Consider the following 16,253-nt stretch of genomic DNA (forward strand, 5'->3'; position numbering starts at 1 on the left):
TATAGGTATGTTTGTTCTCTTGAGGAACCTCGAGAGCAAGCCACCTAAGGAAGTACAGTAGCCTTTAAAGCCCTTAACTTTGTGCAAATTAATTTTAAAGGTACACTACATTCTCTAGTTCACCGCTTCTTATAGTAGGGTGTATGAAACTGGACCAGTGTGTCTGTGATATATTTATTTACTCTATTGCAGCGCACATCACTGAAATGATCAAAAGTAATTATCTTAGAGTTCTTCTGGTTATTACCCTATTTGACTCCTCACTTGAATTGAATGGGTTTAATGCAAACCTTTATAACCCAAAAACAAGTGGATCTGCAAGAATTGCCAGTGGAAAATTCAGTTATAGAACACTCTATGGCTGAAATAAATGGGCAAACTATTACTGTACACATTTAGATAATGAGCCTAATATTGAAATAGTTGGATTATGTTTGGAGGGGGTGCGTGAAATTTATTGGCTTCAAAAAGTTCAAGAACCGTGGCTTTAGGTCTTCTGACTAAAGAAAGGTACACTCCACCTCAGTGGCCAGCTGTATCGATTTTCTGAGTGCCGTTCTATTTAATGGCTTTTTAAAAACGAGACTGACTGAAGTCTCACAATGTTTCCATGTTTCAAGGTGAACTGTGCCTAAGTTTTAAGACTGAATTAAGGGCCCAACATTGATGTGGATTCTTCTGTGAAACAAACGATTTTTTTCTTCCTCACATTTATGTTTCATTACTTGGCCATATTTTTGGTCAGGTTAAGCTTAGGCTTTAGGTAAGACTAAAAAAAAAAAAGGCATTGCGGTTTCCTGTAGCTGTCGTCAGGTGGCCAACATCAGGGACAAAAAGTTTTTGTAGAAAGCCAGCTGCTGGCACAGAGCGGCTGGAAACACTTTTTCCATCAGACCGGGAGCTCAGGGTGGCTCACTTTGCACCCGCTTTTAAAAATTATTTTAATTATGGATTCTATGGCCGGCAGTAGAAACAAATGGCTCAGCTTTTCCTTTTTCCAATAGCCATTAGGGAGGACTCCCACCCCCAGCCTCCCCACAATGCCATGCTGTAATGCTTAGACACTGAGAAAGAAGCAACGATTCCAGCACCGTCATCAGAGATGGATAGATCTTCTAGTGTGGGATATTGATGAGCTTGGCACAGGCAGGTATGGCTTAAAGCACTGCCCTGCAAAGTGGCTGCATTGGTAATGTCTAAATGCAAAGGCTCTCCAAGCTCAGAAATACTTAGGAGATTAAATTTTAAGGTTTTTTTTTTTTTTTCCTCTGAGCGCATTAACATTACAGATTGAGGACACAGTGTTAGTTTTGGGTGTTTGAGTGTCCATGTTTCACTGTTTCCTAGTACAGGTTTGCTCATTCAAATTCACAAGCTGGTTTTTTTTTTTGTTTTTGTTTTAAGATCATTCAATAAAGGCCTCTTCCTCTTTGAATCACATGCTTTCATAGTTTCCCAAGTTACAGTGCCAGTAGCAATATATTAAGTGACTCATGGCAGTAGTCGGTTTATTTGAACACTCTTGGTAAACGCTCATAATTAGCCACTTAGACATGAGGAAAATGTTTGTGTTCTTACTGTGGCTGACGGTGAGGGTAGCCGTCATTGCAGCACTGTAGACAGTACTTGGAAACCACTTGTTTAAACCTGCAATGTGAGTGGAGTCGACACTGCAGGGCATTTTGTCACCATTGTATGAGAAAAGAAGGATATTAACTGAAAGGGAGGCGCTCACCAGTGTCGGGAATGCTTGGTTTTTTCCTTGCCAGTCTGCGGTGCCATGGTAACAGTGCCACACAATCTGCTTTTTAAAGGGAAGGAGCAGCCGGAGTTTCATTCAAACCGGTCTGTGTTAACAGCTCTGTCCTTCAGTAAATCACATCATGTCCTTGCTTTTATACTGGCTGAAAAATGATTCTTTTCTTCCTGCCTCAAATACGTTCAGTTTTGAAAATGGTGCTACTGAAACATTTTGCTGAGGAGTTAAACCCTTACTTAAATGCTTTGACAACTTTCAGCACCCTTTTCACAGCTAACTTTGCTTATCCTATATGTGAAAAGAAGGCAAGACACCCCTCCCCCTTTTTATTTATTTATTTATTATAAAGCATATGAAGAGGTTATAAATGTGTTCAGGTAAAGGGAGACAATCCGGCTGCCTGCTGGTAACAAGGCATATGTCTTACTGAGCTGATCTAGAATGGGGGCCAGAGAGGAAGAGACAGAAATTGAAGGATATAGATTGTAGCTCTGAATTCATTAATGCTGAGATGAATGCATCCTTCCTTCATAAAGTACTGTAAATCTATGCTTTTAGCATTATGGGATTTTCCAGCCACTGGTATCGATGAGTGTCTGTGACTTTCATTGCGATCGTGGTTTTCCACTGGCTTTTATAACTGCATAGATTGCAAAGTAATAATACACAATCAAGGAGCAGCAGTCAATCAACTTCAGCCTTGTTGCAAGTCAGTACCGGTCAATTTACATTCCATTTGAAGCAATTCACTGTTCATTGTGTGTGTGGAATTTAGAGAGAAACAAGTGTCTCACAGTTCCCCAATTGCCAAGTCATCACCGTGCAATGTATCTGTAATCTGTATCTGAATGGCAAACAAATTTTTTCTTAATGTGCTCCAACACACCCACATCCCTTCAGGAAGGACGATAATTTGCATTAATTAGTGCGTTAATATTTCTAATCGGTTTTGCTACAACAGGAAAATGCAAACTATGCAGGGCAGAGTTATAAACCATTAGTTTAGGGTTAGAATGCAGTAGTGAGACTGCCTGATATTCATGTGATCAGTTCACGTGAAAATGCCATAGCTCTCTAGCTTATTACATAGTAATATATAGTGGTGGTGATACTTGTGTTCTGTTCCCAGCCTCAGTGCTGCACCATTCGTTTTAAATTCTGATTGTATTTTCCCCCAGGTTTGGATTATGTAAGAACTGTGCAGTCGAGCTTGAGTTTATCAAGTAAGTTTAACATCAGGTGAACAAGTAAACAATGAGAAGGGAATCTTCTGAGCATGCGCCAAGTGCTAAGCACCAGAAAATGATTTGCCGCCCTCTGCTGGAGAGGTAGACCCTTTTATGCCCAGTCATCTGATTCTTCCTTTTCTCTTCAAGTCCTTTATATAATAATACCAGTGGTGCTAAACCTGTCCTTTTAATACTGATGTAGTGGACTCATCGTCCAGTCAGTGTTCGTCTAAGTAATTTGTAATGAACTGTAAATGAACACCGTAAAAACCCTGCATCATGCGTTTGTTTAGTAAAGGTCTTTGCTGTAGAGTTTTTAAGAAAGAAATAGAGCTAACTCTGTCTCTCTCTGTCTCCCTCTGTGCAGGGCCCATTGTGTATGTGCTGGACCTGGCAGACAGGCTCATCTCCAAGGCATGCCCGTTTGCTGCAGCTGGCATCATGGTGGGCTCCATCTACTGGACTGCGGTAACGTACGGAGCCGTCACAGTGATGCAGGTGAGCGCACACGGATAAACACCTGTTTAAATTCACATTCAGGGAGAAAGAATGTGCAGGATTTAACGGATTTCTCGGTTTTTGTTCTGACAGGTGGTTGGCCATAAGGAGGGGCTGGACGTGATGGAGAGGGCCGATCCGCTGTTCCTCCTTATCGGCCTGCCCACCATCCCAGTCATGCTCATCCTGGGAAAGATGATCCGCTGGGAGGACTACGTGCTGCGACTGTGGAGGAAGTATTCCAACAAGCTACAGATCCTCAACAGCATCTTCCCAGGTTAGAGTCCCATCCATGCCTTCTGTTTGAGTGTCTTTCTTGCCGTAGCTTACAGAATGTGTGTGCTGGGGAGTGCTGTATGAAACACTGCATCTGGAAGAGCGCTGAACCCCAAACGTGCCGCTCGGGACTATAAGATTAATCTCTCTTCACAATCTCTGTCTGGACTAATCACGTGAGAGCAGCCTGGTGGAAGACTGCTGCATTAGCTCTTGCTGACTATTTCCATTACAGTGCTGTGCAGATCGTATAAGTGTTTGACGGGAAATGATTTGCTGTGTGTCACGTGGACTAAAACAGCCCAGGTTTCTCGAAATCAGCCATCAGATCTCAACTGTGAAGGAGTTTTGCATTGATTTGTTTAAGGAAAATGTCAAGGGAGCAAATCAATTATTCATGCATTTATATGAAATGTACAGTATGAGCCAAAAATACCATCTGACCTCATACAGTCCCTCCACTAATATTGGCACCCTTGGTAAATATGAGCAAAAAATTTATCATTATTGTTTAATCTTTTGTTCTTTTGTTAAAAGAATTCACAAAAATACTCTGCTCTCATGGATATCAAACAATTGCAAACAAAACACAGATTTATATATTAAAAAAATGATTTGGTAAATATAAGTGTGCAACAATTATTGGCACCCTTTTAGTCAATACTTTGTGCTACCTCCCTTTGCCAAGATAACAGCGGAGTCTTCTCCTATAATGCCTGATGAGGTTGGAGAATACATGGCAAGGAATCTGAGACCTTTCCTCCATAGAGAATCTCTCCAGATCCTTCACATTTCGAGGTCCATGCTAGTGGGCTCTCCTCTTCAGTTCACCCCACAAGTTTACTTACTCTTACATACTGTAGAGTGTGTATAATAAAATATGTGGGTTATGAATAATAATAATATTATGATGAAGAAGAATGAGTAATCTAATAAATAATGCTTAAAACATGACTGGTTGTGCTGTTGGAGGAAAACAATCAAGCACAGTGTGGTGTGATGTGGCCTGACATGAAGGGGAATTACTTTTCCTAGAACAGCAGGTCCTAGAGTTTTATTCCTCTTATGCCACAGTGATTTGTCACAGATTCCAAAATGTAATTTACAAATGAACAACGGATCATGGGAAATTCTTATATAGTTACATTTAACGTTCTAAAATGTCGTGTTCGTTACCACAAAACAGAAAGCTTTTATAATTGTTAAATAAACGTCCCCTCAACAGAAAGCTTCACCATATCAATGTTTGTTAAATAACCAAGAATTATTTTTAAATCTGTTGATGATTGGCCCTTGATTGTGTAGATCATCCACCATACAAGTCCCTGTGAATGAGCTGTTGCTATAGAAACAATAACACATTACTACCATTTAATATAAACTTATCATTTGATTGACAGGCGGCATTACAGTCTAAGCTGTGCTGATATAGAAAATGAATCACATTCTGTTAATTGTACAGTGCTGTTGTACAGTTACACTGCCTAGATGTCAGCACTTTTTATCTCCACACACATCATCAGACCTCTCATATATATGTATATGTGTATATACACTTGAGTATTGCAGCGTGGGTATTTGGGCAAGTTCACTTACAGTATTTTCAAAAGCATAATTATAATTAGCACCATCTGTGAATCCATCCTCTAGCTGTTGATGCTTTATTTATTTTGAGTCCAGACCACCCTTGTTTTGCAGGTATTGGTTGTCCAGTTCCCAGAATCCCTGCTGAGGCGAGTCCGTTAGCCGATCACGTATCAGCTACTCGGATCCTGTGTGGAGCGCTGGTGTTTCCCACCATCGCCACCATCGTGGGCAAGCTCATGTTCAGCAGAGTCAACTCCAACCTGCAGAGGACCATCCTGGTATACAGCTAACCTTTACTTCTTTTCTTTTTTTTTTTTAAATGCTCATCTGGTGGTAGTAAATAAGGACCATTGGACTTGTTTGAGTCTCAAAGATCTCTTCCATGCGAATGCAATAAGGATGAACAACATGGCATATAAAATGACATCATGGGGATACTAGAGGAAATTGTCACAATGCGCCATCATGCAGTGGTCAGTTTTGCTAGTGAAAGACAATTGGTCAGCTACTTTTTGGTTAGTGTTGTGAAAATAGTGATAATGTAACTCTCAGAAAAGCAACTTGGATGTATACCAGAGTACCGATTAATTCTCAATTCTGATTGGGTACAATGGTGTTGGTTTTCCATAACAGCAGATCTGACAGTAGTTCCAGCTGCACCTGAAACCACAGGTTTATTTTCATGCACTTGTTTTAATATTAGGGCTGCAACTAATGATTATTTCCATAATCGATTAATTGACCCGATTTATTTTCTACAATTAATCGAATGGAAAACTTTTGGCCCCTTTTTTCATTTATTTTAAATAAAATCCACAAACTGAGTTAGTTATAAACTTCAGACTAAAAAGTTATATATATATATATATATATATATATATATATATATATATATGTATATGTATATATGTATATGTATATGTGTATATATATATATATATATATATATATATATGTATATATATGTATATATATATATATGTATATATATGTATGTGTGTATGTATATATATATATATATATATATATATATATATATATATATATATATATATATATATATATGTATATATATATATGTATATATATATATGTATATATATATGTATATATATATGTATATATATATGTATATATGTGTGTGTGTGTGTGTATAGATGATGCTTTTATATTATATAGTAGTATTTATGCATTTTTTTTTTTTTTTTTTTAAATAGATGCAGAATTAAACTACAATCCTAAATTAGTAATAATCTCCCTTTCATGCACCTTATGGTTTGTTACTCGCTGCCTTTAGGCATATTGTTTTACTTCTGTTTACTTTGATTGTACTTGGATGGTGATTAGACAATACAGATCTGACTGGCGCTACACTGTTCATTACCGCGTCTACACTGCGAGTGAGGAGCAACGCCGCCTCGTTACTAATAGATCACTCCCATAATATAAAGTTGGTTTAATTGATGTTTGAAAATGTGTAATTGTAGACGTGAAGTTTTTTCTGTGAGAAGGCCTTTTCTTTTTAGCATTTTTGGAAGGAGTCCCCAGCATACATGCTTTAAGAGTATAGCTGTAGCCTTCTGTTTTTGGACACGGCTTTGCACTTTGTTTTCTCTGAAACTGACGAGCTGTGCGTTTATCTTATTTTCTCTCTCCGAGAGTTAATAAGAGGCTGGTGAGAAACAACTGTTTGTAGCTGCTATAACATTAAGCGATGCAACAAGAACTAACTTCCACAACATCAAACCTAACTATAAAGGGGTAAAAACTTACAACGTGTTCTTTAATAAAGAAAAAATTGGTAGCGTTGGCAAATAGCTGTTGTGTAAGAGGAATAAAGTACTTGAGCAAATGCAGTTACAGTAAAATAATCTACTTTAGGGTGGTGTATCAGGCTGTATTATACCACTCCGTTGTGGATTATTTTCCTTTTAACAGTTCACCGTCATGTTTTATTCCTTATGTAATTTATTGTAATAGTTATTTTGCCCAGACTTAAACATAATCGTCTTTACTGCGGAATAGAACCAGGAAACCATTTTAAATAACGATTTATACACTGCTCTTGAAAAATGACTGAATATGAGACATTTGTGCTCACATCTTGTCTCACCAATGTCCTGTACATTAGCAATCATAGTACATCACAATGCTTCCTCTTTCTGCAGGGTGGCATTGCATTTGTGGCCATTAAGGGTGCGTTTAAGGTGTACTTCAAACAGCAGCAGTACCTCCGCCAGGCCCATCGTAAGATCCTCAACTTCCCCGAGCCGGAGGAGGCCTGAGTGGCCGAGAGCGAACGTCCACAGCCCTTTACAGACTGAGACATCACCGAGACCTCCATGCCACCTGCTCTGTGTGTGTGTGTGAGAGAGAGAGTATGTGTGTGTGCTGCAGAGCGAATACAGATGACTGCTGCTGGAACAGGCTTTACTGCAGCTGCTATGATTTGAGGAATGTGTATTTGAGAGGAGAGGAGTACACACTGATGCATTTCCGATTCACGTAAGCTGTTCAGTTTTGTCTCTCCCTGAGAATGTGATTTGATTTTTTATTTTTTTTTTTTCTCTCTCTCTCTCGTCCTTCCGTGTAAAGACTCAGACTTCCTCTCCCCTGTTATAATCAGAGCCGGGAGAGGTTCCTTCTTTTCTCTATTTTATAGGTTGTTGTATTTTTAAATTAAGAGTAGGACATGTGGAATTCTAAAAGAGTTTTATGTGAAAAAATGATTGATTTTATAAACACTACTCTGAAGGTGAACTGGATTAGGAATATTGCCTTTTGGTGAATACACTTTCAGTGCTGACTGGGCGACGTTAACAAATCAGTGACTCTGCTGTATAAATGTATACGTGTAGCAGCATGTGCTCAGCCTGCATTACATTTTAATGGAGATAAACGCTGGGATTCCGGACGCAGGTTGAAGCAAGTCCGAAACTAAAATTTGAACCTTCAATGTATTTTCAGTTTAGACTAGTATTAATGTGTCCAGAAACCTGTCTCAGGTGTAAAATGATGAGGTGCTATGAGAGCTGGAGTATCGCCTCTACACCATGATTAATGTCAAATCTTTCAAGCTTGAAAAGCCTCCCTCAGTTTGGTGTAATGAAAGACATTAGGAGGAAAATGCAAATTACTAGTCAATGTGCAGGATACTAAAAAGGGACTAGGTGTGTCATTGCTCACCCCAAGATTTATTTCTAAAGAATAATCTGACCTTCAATTAAAGTTAAAGATGTTATTTAGAACTAACATCTCTAAGCTGATTAATTTCTGGTGCTGTTTAATGATGGAAAAGAAAACGAGTCCCTGATGATCGCCTCATCGTGCGGTTTGGAAAATCAAACTCCCGGGAAAGCCGTAATCTTTGATGTATGGACAGGACGAGTTTCATCACTTACCCAACCTTCACTCATTCTTCATGATCCTGATGAAGTGTTTTAATCCATTTCTCTGTGGTACACCTGAAACTTCTCCTAATCACTATGATGTGATGTCGCTGCTGGACTTTCTTCTGGAGCTAAGGTGTCTCCAAAGGAACGAGGAATAAATAAGGCACAGGATGAGCTTATATGCTTTACTACAGGACACATGACCTGGGTGCATTAATATACTGAATGTGTGTGATGGTTATAATGGATGATTGATTTAACTGGCTTTCTATCCCTGTGATCAGAACAGAGGGAGTGTCGCTACAGCTATCAGTGTATTAAAATGGAGGGATTTTTTTTTTCTTTTCTATTTTGGGAAAATCGTGCATGCCAATAATGACTGACAGCAGCCTTGTGCTCAGCTTTTTCAACCTGATGCAGTTACTTCAGTCCTTAATGCTGAGTAGCTGCTTTAGCAGGTTTTAATATTGTCAGTTATAGCACTTGTTAGACACTTAACACATGATTTAATCCAGAAAATGTTCACACTTACTGATAAAAACCACAGGGTTATCTTTACCAGCTTATTGCCATTTAATCACCGTGTCTCGAACAAGTTCTCTGAATATGCTAGAACTCTGGCTCACCATAACGCCAAACACAAAGCATAGATGTATAAATGTATGACTTGTATATACATATTGCATCTGAATTTACAGTTATGGTTGATTTGTGAATAAATGTATTTTTCCAATGCTTGACTATGTGGCGTATGGACTTTTTTTTTTTTTAATAGTAATTGAAATCAGGCTGCCAAATATCCAGCTACATAATTTCCAAAGAACTGATGATGGTGCAGAAGGTGCACTTTTATCTGTGGATCTTGTTGATAAATGTTAAATTATACATAGCAACAATCTGTAACAAGAAGCAGCCCAGGGGTCATTTAATCACTTTTAATTGTATGACAGATTCAGTCGCAGCAGTACCATTCAGTAGAGCTCTAAAAACCCCTTAGATAGATGTTTGTGTTATTTCCCAGCAATCCTTTCACATGCTGACTGGTGCTCATCATCTGGTTCTGATTTCTTCTAAATCATCAAATGTATATGTTTCACAAGCATTTACTGTCACCTTGTATATACTGGTTAGCTGTAATTAACTGTATAGCTTAACTTATGTTTCTGTTATAAATTCACACTGCAACCCAACTCCATTATTGTTATTTTTCTCTCCCCCCATTCAATCTCTAAAACATTTGTGTTGGGAAACTTAATGGGTTAGTTTTAAATACAATGCCTGTACTTGGTTAAAGGAGCCATTCCAAACAGTCCACACTATATACTGCTGTACAGTTTTGCAACAAAAAACAAAAAGAAGAGAAAAACGAGCATTATACATCTGGGGATTAAAAAATAAATAACGAAGTTGAGATGACCCGGTTTCTCAGTCATAGGGGAAAAACTTTAAAATGTTGAGTGTGGTTCTGATCCCAGGAGGAATAACCTCTTTACACCAGCACAGTCATTGTGTAGTATTTGTCTAGTAAATGCAGCATTATAGTTGCAGGCCTGAGACTGTTCGGGAGGTCAAAAACAAAGCTGGTTTTGCCATTGACAAAAAACATCAACAGTGCAGTGGTTAGGCTTGGCAAGGCTAGTCGAGACCTGAGAGATGCTTACAGTATCTACCACCACATGCGCCATGCAGAGGAAACAGACGTGTGTAAAACGGCTCTGAAGTGCTTCCTAATATTCCATCACTGACCTGATCGAGACCTAACCGCACATGCAGGACGTCAGGTTTAAGACGCTCCGTGATATTATTGCTCTTAACTTGAGGTGCATATTTATGTCCAGCGAGAACGGGTTCGGATTAAACCACACAAAGGGCCTGATAAAGGGTGTCCGTGTTCACATCTGAACCCAAAAATCTACAGCCAGTAAATTTTCCTCCCACAAACAAAAACCACCACCACACCACTCTCCGAGAAAGTGGAAACAGTGGACTTATTAAACTTGAGCATCCTTTGGCTTCGTATAATCACTAGCAACACAATGCTCATTTTTCAAGAAACATTGTAACAAATTATATTTAAAAATGATTTATTAAAGTTCTCCTTCAACTTCAAATAAAATAAAAAGCCATAACAATCACTTTGAGTATGATCCTTAAGAAAAGTAATCTAATAAAACTGCTTCATGCCCATCTACTCGGTAGCCTAAAACAGCTCCTCCAAAACGTTAAACTAGTTCAAATAAAATACCAGATTTTTAAAACCTTTCACTGGATTTAAAATATAATTATTATTCTTCTTTTTTTTTTTTTTTTACTTAAGGCCAAAATATTTCTGGTATAGAAAGCACATGTAGACAGTCTGTTGCATGAGCATTTTCAAACTCAAAGTGATGCAGTTTCGGGGGAATGGGCTCAATAACTCGACATTCTAGCAATTCACCACAAATTCTCTATTTACCCAAAATCTGATCACTCCAATGTCAGCATATGTACAGCGCTGTACAGTCTGAACACTATCAAAATATAATAAATTGAAATCCGCAGGATTAGCAAACGGACATGTAGCAGAATATCGAATAACGTGGACACTGTGCTGTTCGTAGTGTTCTAAAGTTGAAGGAGGCAGTCGAATCACTCCGTCACGAGTTACCAAACTGCTGGCATTCGAGAGCTGCTGGACTAAAAGAAAGAAAGCAAGCATCAACACATCAGTGATGATGCGACATGACGAGATTAAGGTAAACAGATGCAGCTTGTTGAAAATGGAACAAAATTCAGAAACCTCTTCCCTTAGTCGATTTGTAAAAGTAATAAATAGAGTAAAAACGCAGGCGTTGAGAAGTGAATCTAAGCGAGCAGAAGTGATTGTTTAACCTGCACGCAAAGGGGAAAATATCAGTGCTTTTCCTAGATTCTGGGTAAATAAGAGAGAGAGAAAAAAAAACCAAGTGATTGCTAAAATGTTGATTCTCTCTTCAAGAAGCACAGTAAAGAAAATAGTTCCAGCATGTCTGAAATGAAAAATTGAACCTTATCATAATGATCAGGTAAACACAAAAGTAAAACATCTCTGTGGTCAGCACTCAACACCTACATGAACTATTCCTGATTAATCAAATTGGTTTTGTATTCTCTAAAACAGCTGTGTGTTAAGTGATTATAAACAGCTCCTCTGTGATCGCAGTGTAGCCAACACGGTGACTCATCACTGCTACCCCTCTGCCAAGTCATTCTTTTACTCACACACATACACACACACACAGAAGATGGTGTTACTGGCTCTAAACTCGGGTGCTGCGTGTCTCAGTTAAACCCAGCAGTGCTCTGTAAATGGTGTGATCACAGTTTGGCAGCCATGAAGTTGATGTGAGGTTTAGCGAGAGGGAAGAGGGGCAGACTCCTCTTAAACTCCGTCATGTCTTGGACCACCACAGGCTGAAAACACAAAACATACAGGACTATCAGTGCAGAAACAGAAAATTGGTTACACACACACACATGATAGAAGAGTGTTACCTGAGGCAGAGAAGGAGCAGGAGCGAGATTGACATCATTCTGAGCTGGGAACTCGCCCACCACTGGGCCTGGTATTAGAACAAGCAACACAATATTGAACAATCAAACTGCTATCCATCCAACACACTGTTCTCTGCAACACACACAAACTCGGGCGAGTACTTACAGGAGTCCATCTCCCGAGACAGCACGTGTACAGACACCTTGTGCCTCTTAGCAGCATCAATAGACAGCAGATCCTTTAGAGCAAGAAGAGAGAGAGAGAAACTGTGAGAACAAGTAGAACTCGACGCCGATGGCATGGACAGGATTGCCTCTTTCGTCAAGAAGTCTACTCCTTGTTCCTAATTTATATGCCAGAAGTTACCTTAAAATCTACTTAAAACAGGAACGAAGCAGATGATGAAAAAACTATTTCAGTCACTTAACCTTGCTGTGACCTTGACTCTGGATCAATTCCAAAATCTAAAATCAGGTCATCTGCTGGTTAACTCCTCCCACGTTTGCAGGTATTTGCGTTATGGCTAGAGTTGCAACAACTAATCGATAATCGACAATAGATGTCATTATGGATTGGTTGGGTCTGTGGCGTCACTGTGGATAACCCCCCCCCCCCATCAGTGACGTCACTTCACAATGGTGAAAAACATTTCTATGAATAAAACACGTGAAAAACAGCAGAGGTCACGGAGTGAACCACTGAGGGAAAAGTGCACAACTGTGCTTGAGAGCAGTAACTGTAATGGGGTTAGAACATGTAATTGTATATAGATGTAAGAAGTGTCATATATTTACAGAATAAAGTAACATGTTACTGTGTTCAGATGAGTGAATGTGTGTGTTACTGCAGAACATTCAACCTCTTACCAGCTAACACTTAGTCTATGTGTTTTTCTTTTTTATAGCATTTTTAATATAGTGATTTAACTTCTGCTTTAAAGATTTTTTTGTTTTCAAAATATAACATTAATATTTTAAAAATCCTCTGCACAATGTTTGAAGGACAACACTGGGCAGAATGGAAAATAACCCTTTTTTTTAAAATACAGAAAAAAAATTTGGCCTTTTTATCCAACTAATCGATGAATCGAAGAAATAATCGACAGATTAATCGATTATCAAAATAATTGTTAGTTGCAGCCCTTGTTGGGAAACAGACCCAGGAACTTGACCAGGGCATGGAGAATTCTAGATTTGGGTTGGTGCCAATACTCTGCTATACTGGGAGATTACCTGTGACTAAACTGGGAGAAATTTGAGCATTTGGTACAAATGAGAAGGTGAGACACGTACCTTGTAGAACTGCATAATGATGTCCTTCGTTAACGTCTTCAGATAGGCAACTTCAATATTATCTGTGTGAGAAAGAATCATGTTAAACCTGTGAGAGAGCTTTGCCTCAGGACGTTCATTAGCAATTGCATGTTTATCTTAAAGCAGCTTTGAGGGACGGGAAAAAACAAACAAAAAACTCCATATATTAGTGTGTCTAGTTGTACGGAGTACAGTCGAATGTGTGCTGCTCACCCCTGTCGAAGTTGTACTGCTGGGATATGATCTCGCCCCAGTACTTGGCGCACTCAGCTGACAGCTTCTTGGGCTTGTCAAGGCGGCGGATGGCCAGGGCCTGGATGTGTTTGTGGAAGGCTTCATCGCTCATCTCCTCCACATTCTTCTCCATGGTCTTGAGAAAGGCCTCCACCCGTGACTCAAGGTAGTGAGGGGCTTTCTCAGACTGGATGATGAAACGAAGCCCCTGCACGCCGTTAGCTCTACGTGGACCGCTGAACACAATGTAGCCTGATGGAAAAGAGATATCAAGTTCAAACGGTATGCTGGAAAAAGCATACAGGTGCAGCTCAAATCATTTTAACATCGTGGAAAAGGTTTTTTTTTCTCCAGAATTTAATTCAAAAAGTGGAACTTTCATATATGCTAGATTCATTACACTTAAAGTGAAACTTTTTTTTGTTTTAATCTTGACAATTACAGCTGCAGCAGCTGTTGCAGCTACAGCAGCTCATGGAAATCAAAAATCCAGTATCTCAAAATATTCCCAAGTACCGTGGGTTTACATGTACAAGGAATTTGTCTTGGTGTACTGGTGCTTAACAATAACATTAAAATACAAGATAAACAAGAGAAAGTTATAAAAAAAAAAAAAAAAAAAAAAAACAACAGGAAGCATAAACATTTTTGATAGATAGATAGATAGATACAGAGATAGGCAGGCTATATGAATGCCTTTGACAAAAGAAGAACGCAAGCACATCACCCAACACTGTTACCAAATTTATTAACCAATTCAAAAAGACTGGATGTGCTGCGGAACAACCAAGTAAGTGGACGTCCACAAACATCCACTAACGAAGACACAACCGACATGGTGCTCGCAAACACAGTCCCCTATGTATGGAGACTTTTGGGTCACTAACAGTGGTAGTAGTACTCGAGTTTTCTTTATGCAGATATTTAACTAGATTTTACATTTCTTAGACTGCTAAGATCCACCTAAATATCCACTCTTCACACAGAAAACTGTCACAGACGCCAATAATTGTCTGTTGGAATTTTTTTTTTCAGAAGCATTTTCCTACATTAAGCAACTAAGTTCATTGGGGCAAAAATGTTACTATGTACCGTTCCAATAGACTTCAGCAGATGCATTTGCTGACTAAAAGGATAACACGGTGTCTTAAACATTCAAAAGAGGATTTTTTTCCTTGCCTTGGAATACACTAATAATACAATTCAAATGGTATCCGAATAGTGAAAGATGTTCCTGCCGTCCCGATATACACTGGTTTCACGTGCGTACAACGTACCCAGCTGTTCCTTGGTGCGCAGTGTATTGAAGCAGGGCTCATGGATGATCTGACAGAAGAGCTCCAACAGCATGTTGTCATGTGTAGTCTGCATGTCCGTCTGGTAGTAAATCTCTATACCACAGTTATTATGGACCTCATTCCTCTGCTGGTACACATACCAGCCACCTGATAACCACAGAGAACTGGACTTAGACAAGGAGTCATGACAGACACACACGTACAAAAATACAAAACAGACACACAAATCATGGACATTTTGTACACATTTTATACGAATCTGAAGCAATTCAAAACAACACAACAAGCAACCTTAAATGACAGGTCTGGTTAATGAAAAGCTATAATGAGCAATTAGTAAGCGTCTAGCACTGGAAACAGCCAGCTTTCCATGAGAGTCCAACTGCGCTATTGCTTTTGCCTTGAGCTCCCATTTACTACTGTTTCACTGTACCCTGCGCAGTTCAGAACCAGCACCAGTAATGCAATATTAAAGCAGAAAGATTTCATGACACAGCTGCAGGATACGTTATACAAGCATTAGCCAGTAATGTTAGGAATCTGGGTGAGGGTTGCGTGTGTGTCCTGCTGTGAGGTTATATAAAAGAGAGTATGTGATGTGCGTGGGGGGACCTTCCAGCACTTACCATCCGGCACCTGCACCTCCCTGTAGCGAATCAGCTGGCTTGGGAGGAGGGGCTTGGTGTGAGCATGCTCAATTAGCGTGTCCTCCAGCATCTGCAGCATACTGAGTGCAGACTACAGAAACAGGCACAGATGGAGAGAATTATTCACAAGCTGCTCATAAGCTACTAAACATCCAAATATAGTAACTGATCAAATTACTGGCCTCTATCAAAATCAGCTTATACAATTACCCATCGGTTTGCAGCAAATACTGAAATAAAGAATCCTTAACTGTGTGTGTACCATTTCAGATTTTCCTTTTCTAGAAACCTCAACCTTGCGTCAATTCTCATCACTACAATTATCAAAAGGACGTTAAAATTGCTGGGACATATGAATATGCAGAAATAGGCAAATTAGAAATTTGCCCCTGCCATTCTATAAACGCTAGGTGCCTGGGGCTAACTGGAATGAGATGTTTCAACAAGCACATGGGAGTGATGGTCAGGTGACCACAAACATTTGCCCATCTGAAATGTGTGAGATT

The 16,253-nt window shown here is 39.3% G+C and overlaps 2 protein-coding genes across 7 annotated transcripts in view; one reads left to right on the forward strand and one right to left on the reverse strand.

Moving 5' to 3' along the window:
* The window catches only part of marchf5 (membrane-associated ring finger (C3HC4) 5), a 44,158-nt gene extending 34,677 nt beyond the window's left edge, over window positions 1-9,481 (forward strand). The window contains exons 3-7 of one of the 4 annotated variants that reach the window (XM_053621702.1): window positions 2,938-2,982; window positions 3,356-3,486; window positions 3,580-3,763; window positions 5,461-5,627; window positions 7,518-9,481. In XM_053621702.1, coding sequence (XP_053477677.1) covers window positions 2,938-2,982; window positions 3,356-3,486; window positions 3,580-3,763; window positions 5,461-5,627; window positions 7,518-7,634 — 644 coding nt within the window. In that variant the 3' untranslated portion in view covers window positions 7,635-9,481. Of the gene's footprint in view, window positions 1-2,937; window positions 2,983-3,355; window positions 3,487-3,579; window positions 3,764-5,442; window positions 5,628-7,517 lie in introns of all 4 variants that reach the window. The other 3 variants (XM_053621701.1, XM_053621703.1, XM_053621704.1) reach the window with 3 other exon arrangements.
* Window positions 9,482-9,661: 180 nt separating this feature from the next.
* ide (insulin-degrading enzyme) overlaps window positions 9,662-16,253 on the reverse strand; it is a 32,951-nt gene continuing 26,359 nt past the window's right edge. For all 3 annotated transcript variants that reach the window (XM_053621691.1, XM_053621690.1, XM_053621692.1), the window contains exons 19-25: window positions 15,727-15,838; window positions 15,080-15,247; window positions 13,782-14,054; window positions 13,548-13,609; window positions 12,421-12,493; window positions 12,255-12,322; window positions 9,662-12,173 (exon numbers count right to left, since the gene is read on the reverse strand). In XM_053621691.1, coding sequence (XP_053477666.1) covers window positions 12,078-12,173; window positions 12,255-12,322; window positions 12,421-12,493; window positions 13,548-13,609; window positions 13,782-14,054; window positions 15,080-15,247; window positions 15,727-15,838 — 852 coding nt within the window. In that variant the 3' untranslated portion in view covers window positions 9,662-12,077. The remainder of the gene's footprint in view (window positions 12,174-12,254; window positions 12,323-12,420; window positions 12,494-13,547; window positions 13,610-13,781; window positions 14,055-15,079; window positions 15,248-15,726; window positions 15,839-16,253) is intronic.

The sequence above is a fragment of the Ictalurus furcatus genome, chromosome 3 (genome assembly GCF_023375685.1).
Source record: "Ictalurus furcatus strain D&B chromosome 3, Billie_1.0, whole genome shotgun sequence".
Lineage (NCBI taxonomy): Eukaryota > Metazoa > Chordata > Actinopteri > Siluriformes > Ictaluridae > Ictalurus > Ictalurus furcatus.